Source organism: Chiloscyllium plagiosum, chromosome 27 (assembly GCF_004010195.1).
Source record: "Chiloscyllium plagiosum isolate BGI_BamShark_2017 chromosome 27, ASM401019v2, whole genome shotgun sequence".
Classification (NCBI taxonomy): domain Eukaryota; kingdom Metazoa; phylum Chordata; class Chondrichthyes; order Orectolobiformes; family Hemiscylliidae; genus Chiloscyllium; species Chiloscyllium plagiosum.
In genome coordinates, this window is record NC_057736.1 from 48,190,991 (window position 1) to 48,210,093 (window position 19,103).

The following is a 19,103-nucleotide window of genomic DNA, read 5'->3' on the forward strand; positions in this document are numbered from 1 at the left end:
CATCCTTGTAAATCTTTTCTGAACCCTTTCAAGTTTCACAACATCTTTCCGATAGGAAGGAGGCAGAGTTGCACGCAATATTCCAACAGTGGCCTAACCAATGTCCTGTACAGCCGCAACGTGACCTCCCAATGTTTGAGCCATTCAAATTATCTGCTTTAAACTTTGAATCATTTTTGCTGCTCACTCCTGGACCTTTTTCTTGGGCACAGTTCATGAGATGTGGTTTGACCATAGACCATGTTGTCTTTAAAGTCCAGCCGCATCTATGAATTAACATTCTGGTGCAGTTCTAGGTAAGTAGGCTATACACCCTAACAAATCAACAGCATGTTCTTTTGATTGTTGATAATAGGCAGAGTACAGATGTACTCCATTAGCCCACTGGAGCATCTATTATTAGACGCAGTTCTGTATTTGGCAGCCCTTCCTGAACAACCTTGAATGAGCTAAAAGCTACATCATCAATCAATGTAATAGAAGTTGAACTTGTCATTAAGCTGATTTACATTTGTGTTTCATAGACAAGGACCCATTCTCTGTAAACAAAAGGAATATGATCAGTTTTGTCGTTTTTTTTAATAACCTGACATCTTTGGGGACCTGTTTTTCTTAGTCTCTATCTCCATGACATTTCTTGATCAATCTGAGTCAACTTGCTAACCAATCAACACCCTTTTGTAAAATTATTTGAAATTTGGTATTTTTGTGTTTTTGAGTCCGAGATGAAAAGCTTCAGCACGTCTCTCTTTTCACCAATATCTGATAAATCACCTCTATGCACTGTCAAAGATTGTGTAGTAATAGTCATCTCTTGATTTCTTGCTGTTGCATTGATAAAACAGACTTTAGATGTGATGTACTGTCAAAACATGCCAAGGTTTCTTAAATCCAATACCTCAAACACTTAGGAGGACAAGGGCATCTATTCCACAGAAACATCATCATCCCAAGTTCTCCTCCATATCGCACGTATCTTCAGATGGACATTGTTCATCATTGCTAGGCGATAATCCATTCACTACCTAACACCATTCGAATCTTTCAATACCTCCTCAATCTGTAGCATCGACTCTGTTTACAGGAACATGTTTAGAATTTAGATACCCTCCCACCTTCATCAGTAAGTTTCATTGTTTTTGTCAACAAGCTTTGATCCTTCCATTGTTGATTAATCCTGGATTCCTGAAAGACAGTTTAATTTCCTTGTTATTGCAAAAGCCCAAAACTCAGCAAATCCTCAGGTTAATTAGAAAAATTGAACAATTGCTTTAACTCATTCTTTGAACTAGAGTCATAGAGATGTACAGCACGGAAACAGACCCTTTGGTCCAACCCGTCCATGCCGACCAGATATTCCAACCCAATCTAGTCCCACCTGCCAGCACCTGGCCCATATCCATCCAAACCCTTCCTATTCATATACCCATCCAAATGCCTCTTAAATGTCCAGCCTCCACTACTTCCTCTGGCAGCTTATTCCATAGGTGTACCACCCGCTACGTGAAAATGTTGCCCCTTGGGTCTCTTTTAAATCTTTCCCCTCTACCCTATGCCCTCTAGTTCTGGACTCCCCGACCCCAGGGAAAAGACTTTGGTTATTTATCCTATCCATGCCTGTCATGATTTTGTAAACCTCTTTGAGGGCACCCCTCAGCCTCCGACACTCCAGGGAAAACAGCCCCAGCCTATTCAGCCTTTCCCTCGAGCTGAAATCCTCCAACACTGGCAACATCCTTGTAAATCTTTTCTGAACCCTTTCAGGTTTCACAACATCTTTCCGATAGGAAGAAGACCAGAATTTCATGCAATATTCCAACAGTGGCCTAACCAATGTCCTGTACAGCCATAATATGACCTCCCACCTGTACTCAATACTCTGACCAATAAAGGAAAGCATACCAAATACCTTCTTCACTATCCTATCTACCTGCAACTCCACTTTCAAGGAGTTCTGAACCTGCACTTCAAGGTGTCTCTATTTAGCAACACTCCCTAAGACCTTTCCGTTAAGTGTATAAGTCCTGCTAAGATTTGTTTTCCCAAAATGCAGCACCTCGCATTTATCTAAATTAAACTCCATCTGCCACTTCTCAGCCCATTGGCCCACCTGATCAAGATCCTGTAGTAATCTGAAGTAACCTTCTTCGCTGTCCATTAGACCTCCAATTTTGGTGTCATCTGCAAAATTGCTAACTGTAGCTCTTATGCTCACATCCAAATCATTCATATAAATGATGAAAAGTAGTGGACCCGGCACCGATCCTTGTGGTGCTCCACTGGTCACAGGCCTCCAGTCTGAAAAACAACCCTCCACCACCACCCTCTGTCTGCTACCTTTGAGCCAATTCTGTATCCAAATAGCCAGTTCTCCCTGTATTCCATGAGATTTAATCAGTCTCCCATGGAGAACCTTGTCGAATGTTTTACTGAAGTCCGTAGAGATCACATCTACTGCTCTGCCCTCTACAATCCTCTTTGTTACTTCTTCAGAAAATTCCAATCAAGTTTGCGAGACATGATTTCCCACACACAAAGCGATGTTGACTATCCCTCATCAGTCCTTGCCTTTCCAAATACATGTGCATCCTGTCCTTCAGGATTCCCACTTGCCCACCACCTCATCAGGCTCACTGGTCTGTAGTTTCCTGGCTTGTCCTTATCACCCTTCGTAAACAGTGGCATCACATTAGCCAACCTCCAGACTTCCGGCACCTCACCTGTGACTATTGATGATGCAAATATCTCAGTAAGAGGCCCAGCAATCCCTTCCCTAGCTTCCCACAGAGTTCTAGGGTACACCTGATCAGGTCCTGGGGATTTATCCACTTTTATGCGTTTCAAGACATCCAGCATTTCCTCCTCTGTAATATGGACATTTTTCAAGATGTCATCATCTATTTCCCTACATCCTATGTCTTCCATGTCCTTTTCCACAGCAAATACTGATCTAAAATACTTGTACATTATCACAGATAAGAGTGTCAATATAAGAAATATATCATTTTGATATGTATGAGTTAAAGAAAAATGCAAACTTCAAATTGATTTCAAGCAATGCATTTTAACATGACTACATTATTTCTACTTTGGCCTTTTCATTTGCTGTTTTGCAATAATCTTTCCCAATAGTCTGAACTCAGCCTACCTAAATGCCTATATGGTGTCAGGTTTCAGCTTAACTCGCAAGTCATAATTAATAAGATTACAATGAGACTGAATTGAAGAGCAGCGCAAGTTTAAATTTAACTTCTAACCCTGCTGCTTCCATTAAATTAGCTTAATCTCCTCATCTAACATTATACACATGGTATTGTTAATAAAAACTGGGCATCTGTGTCTCTTGATAATGCAGCTTCATTGAGAGCAGAATAGAAATGAAAGTTTATTCTAAGGCCTTGATAAGCTCCTCACTATTTAGGATGTTCTTACTTACATATTTTATAATTACTTCTTCAGTCAACAGCACTAAGCGTTTTGCGTGGTCAAGGTATTGCTCATTCATTGCTGTAGCTGACTGGAACTGTTTCATTTTGTCAATTTCTCTCCTACATTGTCCGTGGAAAAGTTGAATGTGACAAGGTTTCCAGAAGGCTTTCTCCAAATTGTCTATAAATAATTGAGTAGCCATCGGTACACCATTTCACCAACAGACATATCCATGCAGAATTAAAGAGCAATAGTAGGATGCTGTCCTCGTCCACTCTAGGTCTTTGCCCGATGATCATTATAACCAGTAATCAATTCCGTTTTGATCTCCACCCTTTTGCCATCGGGCGAGAAAGTGTAATGGCTCCCTTCTTTTCTAACCCAAGAGTGAAATTTTACTCCTGCTGTTTAACTGTCTTATGTTTTCCATAATCGCATAGCTGCAGATGTCCCAGGGTTCTCATTGCTATTTTTTCTGAGCTTCACACAGAGAGAGCGCATGTGCAAGCAAGCACTCACGCACAAGCATGAGAGGGACTTGTCCAGTTCTTGTTCACAAATCCATTTTTGTTTGTGTCTCCCTGTTGCTTAGGAGCAGCTACTGATAAAGAATGATTTGCATGTCACTATATCTGTTCATTGTTTCTCAGATTACCTTTCATCTCAAAGGTGTGAATTGGCTGAAAGGTACAGTGTTTTAGTGCCCTTTGAAACAATGTTAATTTCAACTCAAAGTTGATCTTTGTTGATGGATTCGTGGGCTTGGCTCAATGTGGTCAGGTGATCGGAGTAGTCATTTTAGGTTTGTATTTGTCCATTTTTTAAAAACTTTTTTTTTGTCCAAGCATGTCTTTCACAAGTAAAATAGTGAAAATTGATAGTATTTTTTACTATAATCTAACAAAACCTTGTTAAGGACTTCGACTGAACAGCAATTGTTCTATAACATGAGATTATTTTTGATGGTGTCTAAATTGTGTTTGCGTCTGTTCTCTGAAGTGGAAAGTGCATACTCAAATACACAACATAAAGTCAATTGCTTAGGAAGACAATTGAACAGTACTGCACGGGGGAAAAAAATCACTAAGCAGATAGTTGACGTTATTTTCAAATTCATCCATGCTTGCCTCAGCTGTCTCGTATATCTCTAATCTCCTCCAATACACAATCCTTGGGTATTTGTTTTCCTGCAATTCTAATATCTGCTGCATCCCAGATTTTAATGTCTGTACTGCTGATGAATGTGCCTTTGGTTGATGGACTCTTAAGCACTGAAATTCCCTGAGTCTTCCTGATTCTATATCAACTCTTAACTTGATCTTTAAAACCTACCACTTTGGTCTCCTGTTAAGCTCTGTCAAATTTAGTTTGAAATTGCTTTGTGAAAATTGTTTTATGTCTTAGCAACTATGACAAAAGCATGTGTGTTGCAATGGCGAAATGTATGCACACACCGTGGGATGGCACGGTGGCTCAGTGGTTAGCATTGCTGTCTCACAGCACCAGGGTCTCAGGTTCAATCCAGCCTCGGGTGAATGTCTGTGTGAAGTTTGCACATTCTCCCCGTGTCTGCGTAGGTTTCCTCCGGGTGCTCTGATTTCCTCCCACAGTCCAAAGATGTGCAGGTTAGGTGAATTGGCCATGCTAAATTGCCCATAGTGCTAGGTGCATTAGTCAGGGGAAATGGGTCAGGGTGGATTACTCTTCAGAGGGTCGGTGTGGACCGATTGGGCTGAAGGGCCTGTTTCCGCATTGTAGGGAATTTAATCTAATTTAATCTTAAACAAATGCAGTCATTTGTCCCGTTTCTAAGTTTGTTAAGGGCACCACTCATACCGAAACAAATGCACTGACATACATGCACGCGTTCCTCCTGACACATTCAAGTTCTCATGTGTGGCTCAATACCCTCTCAACACCTATGGACATTCAGACCAGTTCATGCGGGTATCCACTCATGCATGCTGCTGCTTATCATGCCTTTAACAGATGTGAAGGGCCAAAAGAAACTCAAAACCTTCTCCTCGGGGATATCACCAGCTGACAGTTAACAAAGCTAACATTCACCAAAGTCAAAGCCCGTGGATTTGTCTGAAATTTTAGTTGACTGCAAACATCACCAACTGCAACCTGGTAACTAACTGGAATGAAGTACCTTTCTCAGAAATTCTGGACAACTCTGAGCCACTTGAGGATGGCTCAGGGAAGATGTAGTTGCAAGTGTGGTGCTGGAAAAGCACAGCAGGTCAGGCAGCAACCAAGGAGCAGAAGAATCAATGTTTCGGGCAATAGTCCTTCATCAGGAAAAAAACTGATGAAGGGCTTATGCCTGAAACGTCGATTCTCCTGCTCCTCGAATGTTGCCTCACCTGCTGTGCTTTTCCAGCAACACACTCTGGCCTCTGCAGTCCTCACTTTCTCCTCAGAGAAGATGTAGTTAGCATCTGGTTGTGGTTGTGGATAAAGTGTTGGAAAAGGTTATAAGAGAGAGGATTTATAATTATCCAGAAAGGAATAAGTTGATTCGGGATAGTCAACATGGTTTTGTGAAGGGTAGGTAGTGTCTCGCAAACCTTATTGAGTTCTTTGAGAGAGTGACCAAACAGGTGAATGAGGCTAAAGCGGTTGATGTAGTGTATATGGATTTCAGTAAAGCGTTTGATAAGGTACCCCACCCACAGTAGGCTGTTGCTGAAAATACAGATAGAGTAGATTTTGAGAGAGAGTAGATTTTATTTGTCATTTCTACAAGATAGCATTCCTCCAGGACCAAGATACTACATGGACAGCACAAACTACATGATCATACAAAGGACAGTATAAAGTGTAAAACATGCAGATTAAGTGTAATAAAAGAATGATAATTAATAGAGGTGTGGGATTGAGGGTGATTTGGTGGTTTGGATCAGAAATTAGCTGAAAGAAGACATAGGGTGGTGGTTCACTCTGAGATCAGTTACTAGTGGTGTACCACGAGGATCTGTTTTGGGGCCACTGCTATTTGTCATGTTTATAAAAACCTGGATGAGAGCATAGATGGATAGATTAGTAAATTTGCAGGTGACACTAAGATCGGTGGAGTTGTGAGAGTGTCGAAGGATGTTGCAGATTACAGAGGGACATAGATAAGTTCCAGATCTGGGCTGAGAGGTGGAAAATAGAGTTTAATGCAGAAATGAGTAAGTTGATTCTCTTTGGAAGGTGCAACAGGAAAACAGAGTACTGGGCTAATGAAAAGATTCTTCGCAGTGTAGATGAGTGGAGAGATGTGGAGAGAGTGGAAATCCATGCACATACATTCCTGAAAGTTGCCACCGAGGTTGATAGAGTTGTTAAGAAGGCATCCGGTGTGTTAGATTTAATTGGTACAGGGATTGAGTTTTGGAGCCATGAGGTCACGTTGCGGCTGTACGGACTTAAGGCTGTTTTCATCAGAGAGAAAGTGGTTGAGAGGTGGCTTAATTAAGCTATATAAAGATAATCAGAGGGTTAGATAGGTTGAACGGTGAGAGCCGTTTTCCTCGGATAATGATGACTGGCACGAGGGGGCAAAAATTTAAATTGAGGGGCGATAGATATAGGATTGATGTCCAGAGGTAGTCTCTTTACTCAGTAGTAGGGGCGTGGAACACACTGCCTGCGACAGTAGTAGACTCGCCAACTTCATGGGCATTTAAATGGTCCTTAGATAGACATATGGATGAGAATGGAATAGTGTAGGTTAGATGGGCTTCGGATTGGTTTCACAGGTCGGCGCACCATCGAAGGCTGAAGGGGCTCTATTGCACTGTAATGTTCTATGGTCCACAGTGGAACAGCTCAATATTTTGACTGTGACCATCCAAGTCACCTCACTGGCCACAGATTGAATTGCTGCCTTGAGGGATCCAATCCTGGTGGCATTACAACAATTCACACTACAGTAGCTATCAAATACACACAAACAAATACATGCATGGTGGCACTCACTGTCAGATACAGTCTCAGACTCTCTCTCACTTTCATAACCAGGCACATGTTGACATCCTTACTCCTGTGCATATTGTTGACGACACTCTCCAAAGCTTCCATATCCTTCCTATAATGAGGCAACCAGAACTAAACACAATATTCCAAGCGTGGTCTAACCAGTGCTTTCATCTGCATTCAAACTTGATCTTTCAAAATGAATCACATCACACTTTTCCAGGTTGAACTCTATCTACCAATTCTCTGCATCTTGTCGATGTCCCGCTGCAACCGACAACAGCCTTCCACACTATCCACAACTTCACAAAAGACTGATGTTTGCTGCTGGGGACTGGCCTAAAAATATAAAGCAGATCAATTACTGCTATAAGAATACCATTTTGGTATTTGGCACTGAGATGTTGATATACTCCTGAGGAGTGGCAGCTAGTTCGATGTTGACTTAGTCAGTCAAGCAAGGACAGATGCAGGCCAGCCAATCTCACACAGTGCTTTTTAAAAGAAGAAATTAATGGGTGAACTGGTTTTGTCTGGGGAGAAAGCACTGTTGCTTTGGAAGGTGCAGGACTGAGGTTTTTCTTTTGGTTTTCCACTCTCTAGTTAATATTGTTACTGACTCGTTGATAGCCCTGACAAAGAACCCTAGTCTATAAGGAAAAGTCTCCAGAGATCTGCAGAAATGATTTGCATTGACTGGTGACTTTTGAATTCAAGTAAGATACAATCATATGTGCCTGTAATACAACCCATTGGATTTCATGAATGCACGGTTGAAATATAGTTGAAATGGTTATTGAACTGGCAACTTAAATTCTTTTTTTTACATGTTTATCTCTTAACTATGTCTGTCTGTCAGTGGAGAGGGGGAATAATCAGGCTTAGATTGTAGATGTTAATTAGATTGCCTTGTGTTCTGCTAAAGTTACATTATTGTTTAAGTTATAAACTCGATGTCCAAGACTGGTTATTTGTAAAGACCAGTTAGGAACAGTTGAGCAATTTTGAGGGTTGTCAAGTATTTAACTTTACTGTATTGTGAATCTACAGTCAGCAAGTCTGATTTAGTCTGGCTTACATCCCTGTGTCGTAACAATATCTACAGATACAGAAGTATGCAGTCAGATATATGAACACTCACGCATATTCAGGTTCTCACACAAGTGTTAACGTGTCTATATTCAAACATTGTTCATGTGCTTACAACCCTCTAAGATCTCTGCATTGGTCTCGCAGATTGCTGGGTGCTCCTGAATTCCATTGCTCCACTGTTGATGTCTTTATGTCCAACTCCCTGAACTCTGAATTGCACTTTAAAACTCTCACATGCTCTGTATTCCAAAATTAGGGTTTCTTGATTTCTCACAGTCTCACTATCCTCCTTTAAACTGCTTTTCAAATTTTGATTCTTCAGTCAAGGTTTTGGCGACTGACCCGTAATACCTTCTTTTATAGTTCAGTTCCAAATGTTATATGATAATTGCTCCTGTGAAGATCTTTGGAACATTTTGCTATTCTTCCATTAAGCAAGTGTTTACCCCAATGTGCTAACAGAAACTGAGCTCCAGATGAAAGGCATGATCCATTTCCAACTCCTTCACTCTGAAGGCATTTTGTGTAGATCATATAATTATCTTTCTCAAAGAATCACTTATTCTTAACCAAAACAGAAATTTTTGAAGAAACTCAGATCACCTGGCAGAATCAATGGAGAAAAAGAAAAGTTAATGTTTTGTGTTTCCCAACTATCATTTCTTCACTTACAGAAGCAGCCTAGTAGTATTATTGCTGGACTGTTAATCCAGAGGCCCAGATAATGTTTTGGGGACCTGGTTTGAATCTTGCCATGGCAAATGGTGGAACTTGAATTCAATAAAAATCTAGAATGGAGAGTCAAATAATGACCATGAATCCATTGTCAATTATCAGGAAAACCATCTGGTTCTCTAATGCCCTTTTGGAATGGAAACTGCCATCCTTACCTAGTGTGGCCTGGATGTGACTTCAGACTCACAGCAATATGGTTGACCTTTAACTCCGCTAAGGGCGATTAAGGATGGGCAATAAAAGCTGGTCTAGCCAGCGACTTCCATGAATGAAGATTTTTTTTAAAAAGCCTGCGTGCAGTCCTTGACACTGTCCAACCATCCCCTCATTTCTCTACCACCAGGCAACTGGCTGGTGTTGCTGTCGCCTATCTAACTTTAACCAGAGAATGACTGCAATTGCTCCTCTTTCTGTTTCCTCACTTTCATCTCTGATATCCTTCAAGAATAGATTGTTGACCCTCTCCTATTTCTCATCTTCAGATTGCCAAAGGCAATAGGATCTGGAAGTAAAGTGTTAGTTTTCACTTTACGCTGATGATACGCAGCTTTAACTGTTGACCACTCCCTTTAAAACCTCCACTATTGGTAAATCATTGGACCAAATTCTGGACAAGTTGGTGTAAAAAGATGATAGATATGTCTGATATCTAATTCTGCACAGAACTACTGACTGCTATGTGTTAAATTAATGGATTCTCACACTCTCTCTCTCTCTCTCTCTCCCATTAGTTGCCATCTTAACAGCAAAAATTCGGAATTACCAAGAGCACCTGCAGGTACACAGGAAGGTGAGTGGTAGAAAATTTGATAGGGGCCCACACAGTGAATCTGACTTTTAACACTGTACAAGGACAAGTACTACTAAGACACATTGCTATTTGTCACAATCCTGGACCTAGCCATTCACAATGCCACTATCAGGCAATTAACCACCCCGTCAATATTCTCCCAGCATCCAATTGAAGACAATGAGAAGTGCTGACGGGAGAGGAATTCATTTGGGTTGTCGTGCTGAATTGTAGTTTGTTCGTGCTTTCAGTTCACAGAGCTGTTGGACCTGTGTCCGGTAAAGTGAAAATAATGGGCCTGGGGCTCTGGACCACCCCACATTGTATTTCTATCCCAGTTGGGCACACCCTACATGAGTTTGGGAAACATTAACCTCCACATACGTTTGGTGCACAGATCCAATGCCCCTTTGAATAGCACTGAAACAAACCTAAATTATGTTGGAATCTGGGAGTACAGTTCAAACTCATGACACTCTAACTTCTAGGAGAGATCTTTCATTGGCACCAGTCATCTGTCAAACTGTTATTCATTCATTTTCAGTTCCACTTTATTATTCCATATCGCTGTGAAATTTTGTCACTTTTACCAAGCAATGCAAATTTCAGTTAATAGATGAACGATTTCTTTTGGCTTAATTCATTGTTGTATACATTGACAATACATTGGGAAAGTCAATGACACAATGATTCTGATGTCTCAATTTACACCACATTTTGAAGGAAACTCTCCTCTCTGCAAATTTAACTAACTTTCTAAAGTTCATTGATTCCTTTCAGCAGAATGATTCTGTAAGTGGCAGATGTGATGCAGGACCAGGTATCTGTACTTCATGGTTAATTGACTGTGGTAGATATCATAATTGAACCTGGTTGCTTGTCATCTCTGACCAGATCATACTGGTATTACATGGAATTTTACAGATGGCCATGAGCCCGATGTCCCTGCTGGTGTTTATGTTCCATGTAAGGGATCTCCTGCTGTACTTCAGCTAACTCAGCATAGTCTCTTCCTGAACTATAGTCTTTGCACGATTCTAGGAGTTTGAGCCTTATCTTGCTTTTGCGTGTTTGTGCTTATCTAACATTCCCCTACATTCACACGTTATACAATATGGAAACAGACCCTTCAGTCCAACTAGCCTATGCCGACCAAATGTCCCAAACTAATCTAGTCTTATTTTCCAACACCTGGCCCATATGCTTCTAAATCCTTCATATACCCATCCAGATGCCTTTTAAATGTTGTAATTGTACCGGCTTCTACTTCCACTGGCAGCTCATTCCATACGTGTACCACCCTCTGCATGAAAAAGTTGCTGCTTAGGTCCCTTCAAAATATTTCCCCCTCATCCTAAACCTTTGCCCTCTAGTTCTGGACTCCTCCCACCCCAGGGAAAATACTTTGTCTGTTCTCCCTATCCATGCCAATCGTGATTTTATAAAAAGGTCACCACTCAGCATCCAGCCTATTCAGCCTCTCCCTATAGCTGAAACCCTCGGACCCTGGCAACATCCTTTTAAGTGTTTTCTGGCAACACAGTGGCTCAGTGGTTAGTACTGTTGCCTCACAGTGCCAGCAACCCAGCCTCAGCCGACTGTCTGTGTGGAGTTTGCACATTCTTCTTGAAGTCAAGCAAGAAATGCATTAGCCGTGCAGCTTCAGTTCTGTGTCTGACAGGAATGTGGGTTTCTTTTTCTGACCACGTGGTCTCTGCCTTTCTCTCTCTCCCTCCTTTTTAAAATGCCGTTCTTTGGATGTTATTTCCCCTGATGTTCCAAAACAATGAAACAGCTTATAAGACAATAATTGCTGTTCCTGGCATTCAAGGAAATCGCCTAGATACAGGACCTTTAGTTTTATCCTTTTACCATTTTGTAAATTTTAATTTCATCTGTTGATTGCCTCTTACATTCATGCTCTCTATTCCTTCAAACAAGGTCTGTTTACGATATCTTATAAAATTATTCTCACTCTTTGGCCTTGACGCTCTGATTTATCATATAATCTCAAATTTGATCTCGTGCCCCATCTATTCAGTTTAAAATCCTTTCTATTTCCCTACTTATAAAGTTGGCAAGAACACTAACCTTAATCGGTACAAGTTCCACTTTCCCCACTGCTACTACCAGTCTCATGAACCTTCCTCCACACCACTCTTTGAGCCATGCATTCGTGTTTCTAATCTGATTTGCCTTGTACCACTTTGCACACCACTCAGGTAATATTGCAGGGATTATGACATTTGATGTTCTTAATTTCGGATCTCGCTCCTCATACTGACAATGCAGAACCTACTATTTTGTTCCTGAATCACTTAACTCTCGTGCTCTATTATAAGTTGCACTCAAGCTAGGTCAGCCCAAGTTGGCTTTTTTTATATGCTCTGAAATAATTGCACGGAGGCCATTATCCCATCACCAAGTCGCCCATTATTTACATAAGCACAACACATGGGCTGTGACCAGCTCGCTCAAAGCCAGTCCCTTGACTGAGGGGACCATTGCAATCTCCTGTTTATATCTGTCAATCAAGGCTATCTGATGAGCCCAGGTTATTAACACCAATTAAGAGCTCATAGTCTATGGGATCTATCTGGTTCTAAACACTACATGCTGTTAACCCACATCGGCCTTCCTGATCTACTTAATGATCCAGTTACGGCTGTTTCTTAGTTAAAGTTGTTCTTTTACTGGACTTTCAGAAACATCTTTCTTCAGACTGGAAACGGCAGAGTTGACACAGTAGATATAAGTTTGCCACCTCCAAACTAGATTACACTTATGCCAAATAAAAATTTAGACTTTCTTACCCAACAGTTGCGCACACACAGTCCCATCTAGAGAGGCACATTGCTCCATAAAGATCCATTGTCAATTTCATGTAGTTGAGTCAATCTCACATACTCAAGTCCCATTCTCCTCACTTCTCATGGTCTTTAATATCCCACCGATCTAATGCTGCTCATTTTCACTCTACGATATTTCCCTGTCCAACTGCACTAAAAAAAATGTACATAGTGTTTCAGTGACAACAAACATTGAACAGCACAGTACAGGTCCTTCGGCACTCAATGTTGTGCCAGCCTTTTATCCTACTTTAAGACCACACTACCCTACATACCCTTCATTGTACTAACTTCATGTGCCTATCCAAAACTCGCTTAAGTGTCCCTAATGTATCTGACTCTCCTACCACTGCTGGCAGTGCATTCCACGCACCAATACTCTGTGTAAAGAACCTACCTCTGACATCTCCCCTAAACCTTCCTTCAATTACCTTAAAATTACGCCCCCTCATTATAGCCCTGGGAAAAGGTCTCTGGTTATCCACTCTATCTCTGCCTCTCATCATCTTGTACACCTCTGTCAAGTCATCGCTCACCCTTCGTCATTCCAATGAGAAAAGCCCTCACCCCCTCAACCATTCTTCATAAGACATGCCCTCCAGTCCAGGCAGCATCCTAGTAAATCTCCTCTGCACCTATAGCTTCTACAATCTTCCTATAATGATGTAATAAGAATTGAATGCAATATTACAAATGTGGTCTAACCAGGCAAGATCACATTTGAAACCTTTCACTTGGGTAACCTTTTCTAAAATTTTCTAAACCTTTCTTATTGATTCTTCTTGTGGTTGACTTACTGTGTTAATAAAGAGTAGAAATAAACTTTGAGGCAGAATAAAAATTTCACTCTATCTACCCCAGTTGGGAAAGATGCTGGAGTCTATTATAAAGGATGAAATTACGACACATCTGGATAGTAGTAACAGGATAGATCAGAGTCAGCATGGATTTATGAAGGGGAAATCATGCTTGACTATTCTTCTGGAATTTTTTGTGGATGTAACTCTGAAGATGGACGAGGGTGATCCAGTAGATGTAGTGTACCTGGACTTTCAGAAAGCTTTTGAAAAAGTCCCACAGAAGAGGTTAGTGAGCAAAATTAGGGTGCATGGTATTGGGGGCAAAGTACTAACTTGGATTGAAAGGATGCATGGCAGATGCAGTTTAATGTGGATAAATGTATGGTTTTCCACTTTGGTGGCAAGAACAGGAAGGCAGATTACTACCTCAATGGAATCAATTTAGGTAAAGGGGCAGTACAGAGAGATCTGGGTGTTCTTGTGCACCAGTCAATGAAGGTAAGCATGCAGGTACAGCAGGTAGTGAAGAAGGCTACTATCATGCTGGTCTTCATTACAAGAGGGATTGAGTATAGAAGCAAAGAGGTTCTTCTGCAGCTGTACAGGGTCTGGTGAGACCACACCTAGAGTACTGTATGCAGTTCTGGTCTCCAAATTTGAGGAAAGACATTCTGGCTATTGAGGGAGTGCAGCGTAGGTTCACAAGGTGAATTCCTGGAATGGCGGGATTACCTAACACTGAAAGACTGGAGCGACTGGGCTTGTATATCCTTTAGTTTAGAAGACTGAGAGGGGATCTGATTGAGACATATAAGATTATTAAAGGATTGGACACTCTGGAGGCAGGAAACATGTTTCCGCTGATGGGTGAGTGCCGAACCAGAGGACACAGCTTAAAAATACGGGGTAGACCATTTAGGACAGAGATGAGGAGAAATTTCTTCACCCAGAGAGTGGTGGCTGTGTGGAATGCTCTGTCCCAGAGGGCAGTGGAGGCCCAGTATCTGGATTCATTTGAGAAAGAGTTGGATAGTGCTGTCAAGGATCGTGGAAGCAAGGGTTATGGAGATAAGGCAGGAACAGGATACTGATAAAGAATGATCAGCCATGATCATATTGAATGGTGGTGCAGGCTCGAAGGGCAGAATGGCCTACTCCTGCACCTATTGTCTATCGTGTATCTGTTTTGGGAGCATTTGCTGGGTACAGTATAGAGGGAGTTTTACTCTGTATCTAACCCAGAGCTGATTATCTGCCTTTAGGAATGTTTGGTGAGGACAGTGTCAAGGGAGCTTTATTTTTGCAGAAAAATAGAAGAAAAGTATTCCTTGGGACCGAGGGACTGGAGCTGTTTGACCTATGCTCATCTCAATGCAATTTTCTCATTCCACTTTCCTGTTCTTTCCATATGTCCTTTTTAATATTTTTCTTTATCTAAGTCTTGTGAAAAGGTTTTTAATGGCACTTGTAATGGTTCTGTACTCCCGTAATGGTAATGTTGCATGTTCACATGCCATCACAATCGCAGTTTTAGTGATTAGTTCATATCTTCACCTTCAGCAATTACATGACCAATGCTTTCATCTATCATAAATGCAAACTTGGTACCCAGATGCAATGTCGGCAGAGTCTGGGTCATCATTGCGCAATTGCTTGGTCAAGTGTATCTTTCTAAAGTACTCAGACATGTTTGTTCTTAAATAGGATAAGACCAACAAACGCTACATGTTAATGGCAATCGACAGACGGAAGAAGCTGTTGAAGTATCTCCGGCGAACACGCTATGAGGTGTTTGAGAATGTGTGCACCCAGCTAGGCATTCAGTACACCTTCCCCCCAGAATATTACAGGAAGGTGACACAGCGATGGGCTGCCAAAAAAGCTTTGTGCATAAGGGTAAGGAGATTAGCCAACTGGGTTCAATATGATTGCTAACATGGCAGAATTTGTTGAATAAACTTGAAATTATGCTCTGCAACCTGGACAAAGTAGGGAAAGATTTTCAGAGAGATTGTCTTCTGATCCCACCTCACAAGAATGCTGGATGTGGGCAGGATCAGGGCTCTGAAAGATGGCTGTCGTGGTAGGCTAGCTTATCACCAAATACTGGGTGAACTAAAATTCTGGCTGTGGGGATGGACATAAGTGTCACTTGGTGCTGTTTTGAGAAACCTGAACAGATATCAATAGCCATGCAGTGTTGATGCATTATGGAGCTTTCAGATTGAGGCCTAGAGATCTACAGCACAGAAGAAGGTCACTGATCTCTACATCAAGGAAAAACATTGTCAACCCACCTATGCCCATATAACTTTATATTTTTCAGTCGTGTCCCCTCTCAATCTCCTCTGCTCTACAGAAAACAACCCCAGTCTGTCCAATCTCTCTCTATAACTGAAACTCTCCAGGTCAGGCAATTCCCTCCTATAATGTGGATTACATGCACTAATCTAGCTCTAGTCTAACCATATTTTATAAAACATTAAACACATGAAAGATTTACTCTGTGCTCTTAAGTGCTATGCCTCGACTAATAAAGACAAATATACCCTATACCTTAACCACTGTATCCACCTGCCCCAATACCTTAACGGGCCAGTGTATTTACACACTAAGGTCCCTTTGATCCTCTGTGCTTTTCAGGGTTCTACCATTCATTGTGTATTCCCTTGCTTTGTTTGTCCTGCCTGCATGCATCACTTCTCATTTATCTGGAATGAATTCCATTTGCCACTGATCTACTCATCCCACCAGCTCATCAATGTCCTCTTGTAGTCTCAGGCTATCCTACTCACTATTCACCATGAGACCAATCTCCATATCAACAAACAGCAAGGGCCCCCACACAAACTTCAGTGGAACCCTACTGGACAAAGCCCTCAACCATCACACTCTGCCACCTGCCACTCAGCCGCTTGTGTATCCAATTTACCAATTTCTTGAATCCCATGGACTGTTACTTATGCTATAAGGCTCCCATGGGAGCCTTGTACAAGGCATTGCCGAAGTCCAAGTAGACTACCACAAAAGTATTGTTGTCCTATTCAAACCTGATAATTTCTTCAAAAATCTCAATCAAGTTAGTCAGACATGACCTCTCATTAACAAAACTATGCTGACAGTTTTTGATTAATCCCTGCTTCTCAAAATGCAGATTAATTCTGCTTCCAACAGTTTCCCCACCATTGAGGTTAGATTGACTGGTCTGTAGCTTCCTCCTTGGACCATGAGATCATAGGCCTTCGGTCCAACCAATCCATGTTTCCAATGTAAACCAGTCCCACCTGCCTGCATTTGCCCCAGACCCCTCCAGACCTTTCCTATTCATGTACTTATCCAAATGTCTTTCCAATGTTGTAACTACCCACATCCATCACTTCCTGTGGAAGTTCATTCCACATATGGTCCACTCTGTATAAAAAAACCTTACATCTTTATTAAATCTTTCTCCTTTCATCCTAGTCTTGAAATCCCCAACCCTAGGAAAGGACACCTGCCATTCACGTTATGTGTAACCTTCATGATTTTCTCAACCTCAATAAGGTCACCACCCAATCTCCTACAATCCAGTGAAAAAGCCGCAGCCTGTCCCGTCACGTGTCGACGGGCTATTAAGCTGTAAACATCATTCAGTCATATCTTTAATGGACACAGATAGGAAATACCAGCTGGAATCTGGAGGAATCCAGTGATCCACAGATCAGTTGCAACATTCCTTAATGCCATCTGGTTGAGATCAGCAGGTTCTTGCACTTTGAGTGAGGACTTACAACATGACTTGTTATTGATCTGATAGAATCATGCAATAAAGAGAGGCCTTTGGGCCATCAACAAAAACTACTCTATATCTGCATTAAATGCAGTTTCCAGCACTTGGCCTTGAATGTTATGACATTTCAAGTGTTCATCGCAAGCACTTTTTAAAGCTCTTTTGATTTACCTGGATTGATGAAATAATTTGCCTCAGTGCATCCCATATATTTTAAGACCAATAAAACCACTTTCTAGATTACAGCAGTGACTATGCTTCAACACTACTGCACTGGTTATAAATTACTTTGGGATACTATAGTATATACTGAAAATGCAAATTCTGTCTTTGCTTTGGTGTTGCTCAGTTGGATTATCAGGTGAATCCTGAAATTGTGTTCTGTTTATCTTGCCACAATAACAAAAACTTTAAATCCTCCTCATTATTATAACCTAAAAATTACTGATTAAAGACAGTTAAGTATAGGGTTAAGTAGTTTAAATATAACTAACTTACTTACTCGCTCCCTTCATTAGCTGTGAGCCCCATTCTCTAGCCAAAGTGTTGCACATTGCTGTTTTTTCCTGTAGTCCAAACTTAGCCAATGAATTATTTCCTTGCTCCCTTCTTGAAGTCAATTTTGCAATTCAATTTTGTAATGATCACCAAAGCTATACGACAGTACTTTCAGTTCTGCCTCATGCTATGGAATTAAGCCCCAAAATCTGGAATTGCATTTTGAAACCTCAACTCCTCTTTGCTCTTTCAAGAGTCCCTCCCACTCTGAAATCTTCCTCACTGTATACCCTTCTGGTCAGCTTTATGGCTCAGTGTCAAGTTTTGCTTGCTTGTTGTTCCTGTGAACCACCTTGGAAAATATTACTACATTGGAATTTGCTATGTAAATAGAAGCTGTTGTCAAGGCTGTCAGGAAGTTGGTTTGGGGAAAGGCTTTGCAGTAACTAGTATATCTTTGATCTTCTTAAAACCAGTTACAACTGAACAGAAACCAGTTGACCAGTATTGGGAGTTCCATCCAGAAAGAAACTGCAGTTACTCTGCAGTCCTCCCACTTCCTCCCTGATGTTAGAAAGTATATCAAGTATAAAAGGACCATTCCTAGACGTGATGGTACAGAGAACACCGAACGGAAAATTCACTACAAGGGTATACAGGAAAGCCACACACACAGACCAAGTCCTAAACTATGAAAGTAACCACCCCAACACACACAAACGAAGCTGCATCAGGACACTATTCAAAAGGGCCACAACACACTGCAGTACACCAGAACTGCAAAAAGAAAAAGAGGAACACCTATACAAGATATTCGCCAAAAACGGATACCTGCGCAACTTCGTCAACAGATGCCTAAGAGAAAGACCACGGAACGAGGACATACCACAACCAGAAGGACTAGCCACACTACCATACATCAGGAGCATCTCAGAACTGACAGCCAGACTACTGCAACCCCTAGGACTCATAACGGCACACGAAACAACAGCCACGCTCAGACAACAACTCACCAGAACGAAGGACCCGATACCCAACATGAGCAAAACTAATGTAGTGTACAAAATACCATGCAAGGACTGCACAAAACACTATATAGGACAAACAGGAAGACAGATAACAATCCGCATACATGAACATCAACTAGCCACGAAACAACACGACCAGCTATCCTT

At 41.4% G+C, this 19,103-nt stretch overlaps 1 protein-coding gene across 1 annotated transcript in view; it reads left to right on the plus strand.

Annotated features, from left to right (window-relative positions):
* The window catches only part of mrps15 (mitochondrial ribosomal protein S15), a gene marked incomplete at its 5' end in the record, with an annotated part of 38,953 nt that overhangs the window by 13,905 nt on the left and 5,945 nt on the right, over positions 1-19,103 (plus strand). The window contains 2 exons of the mRNA XM_043717135.1: positions 9,954-10,012; positions 15,366-15,557. Of these exons, the coding sequence (XP_043573070.1) occupies positions 9,954-10,012; positions 15,366-15,557 (251 nt within the window). The remainder of the gene's footprint in view (positions 1-9,953; positions 10,013-15,365; positions 15,558-19,103) is intronic.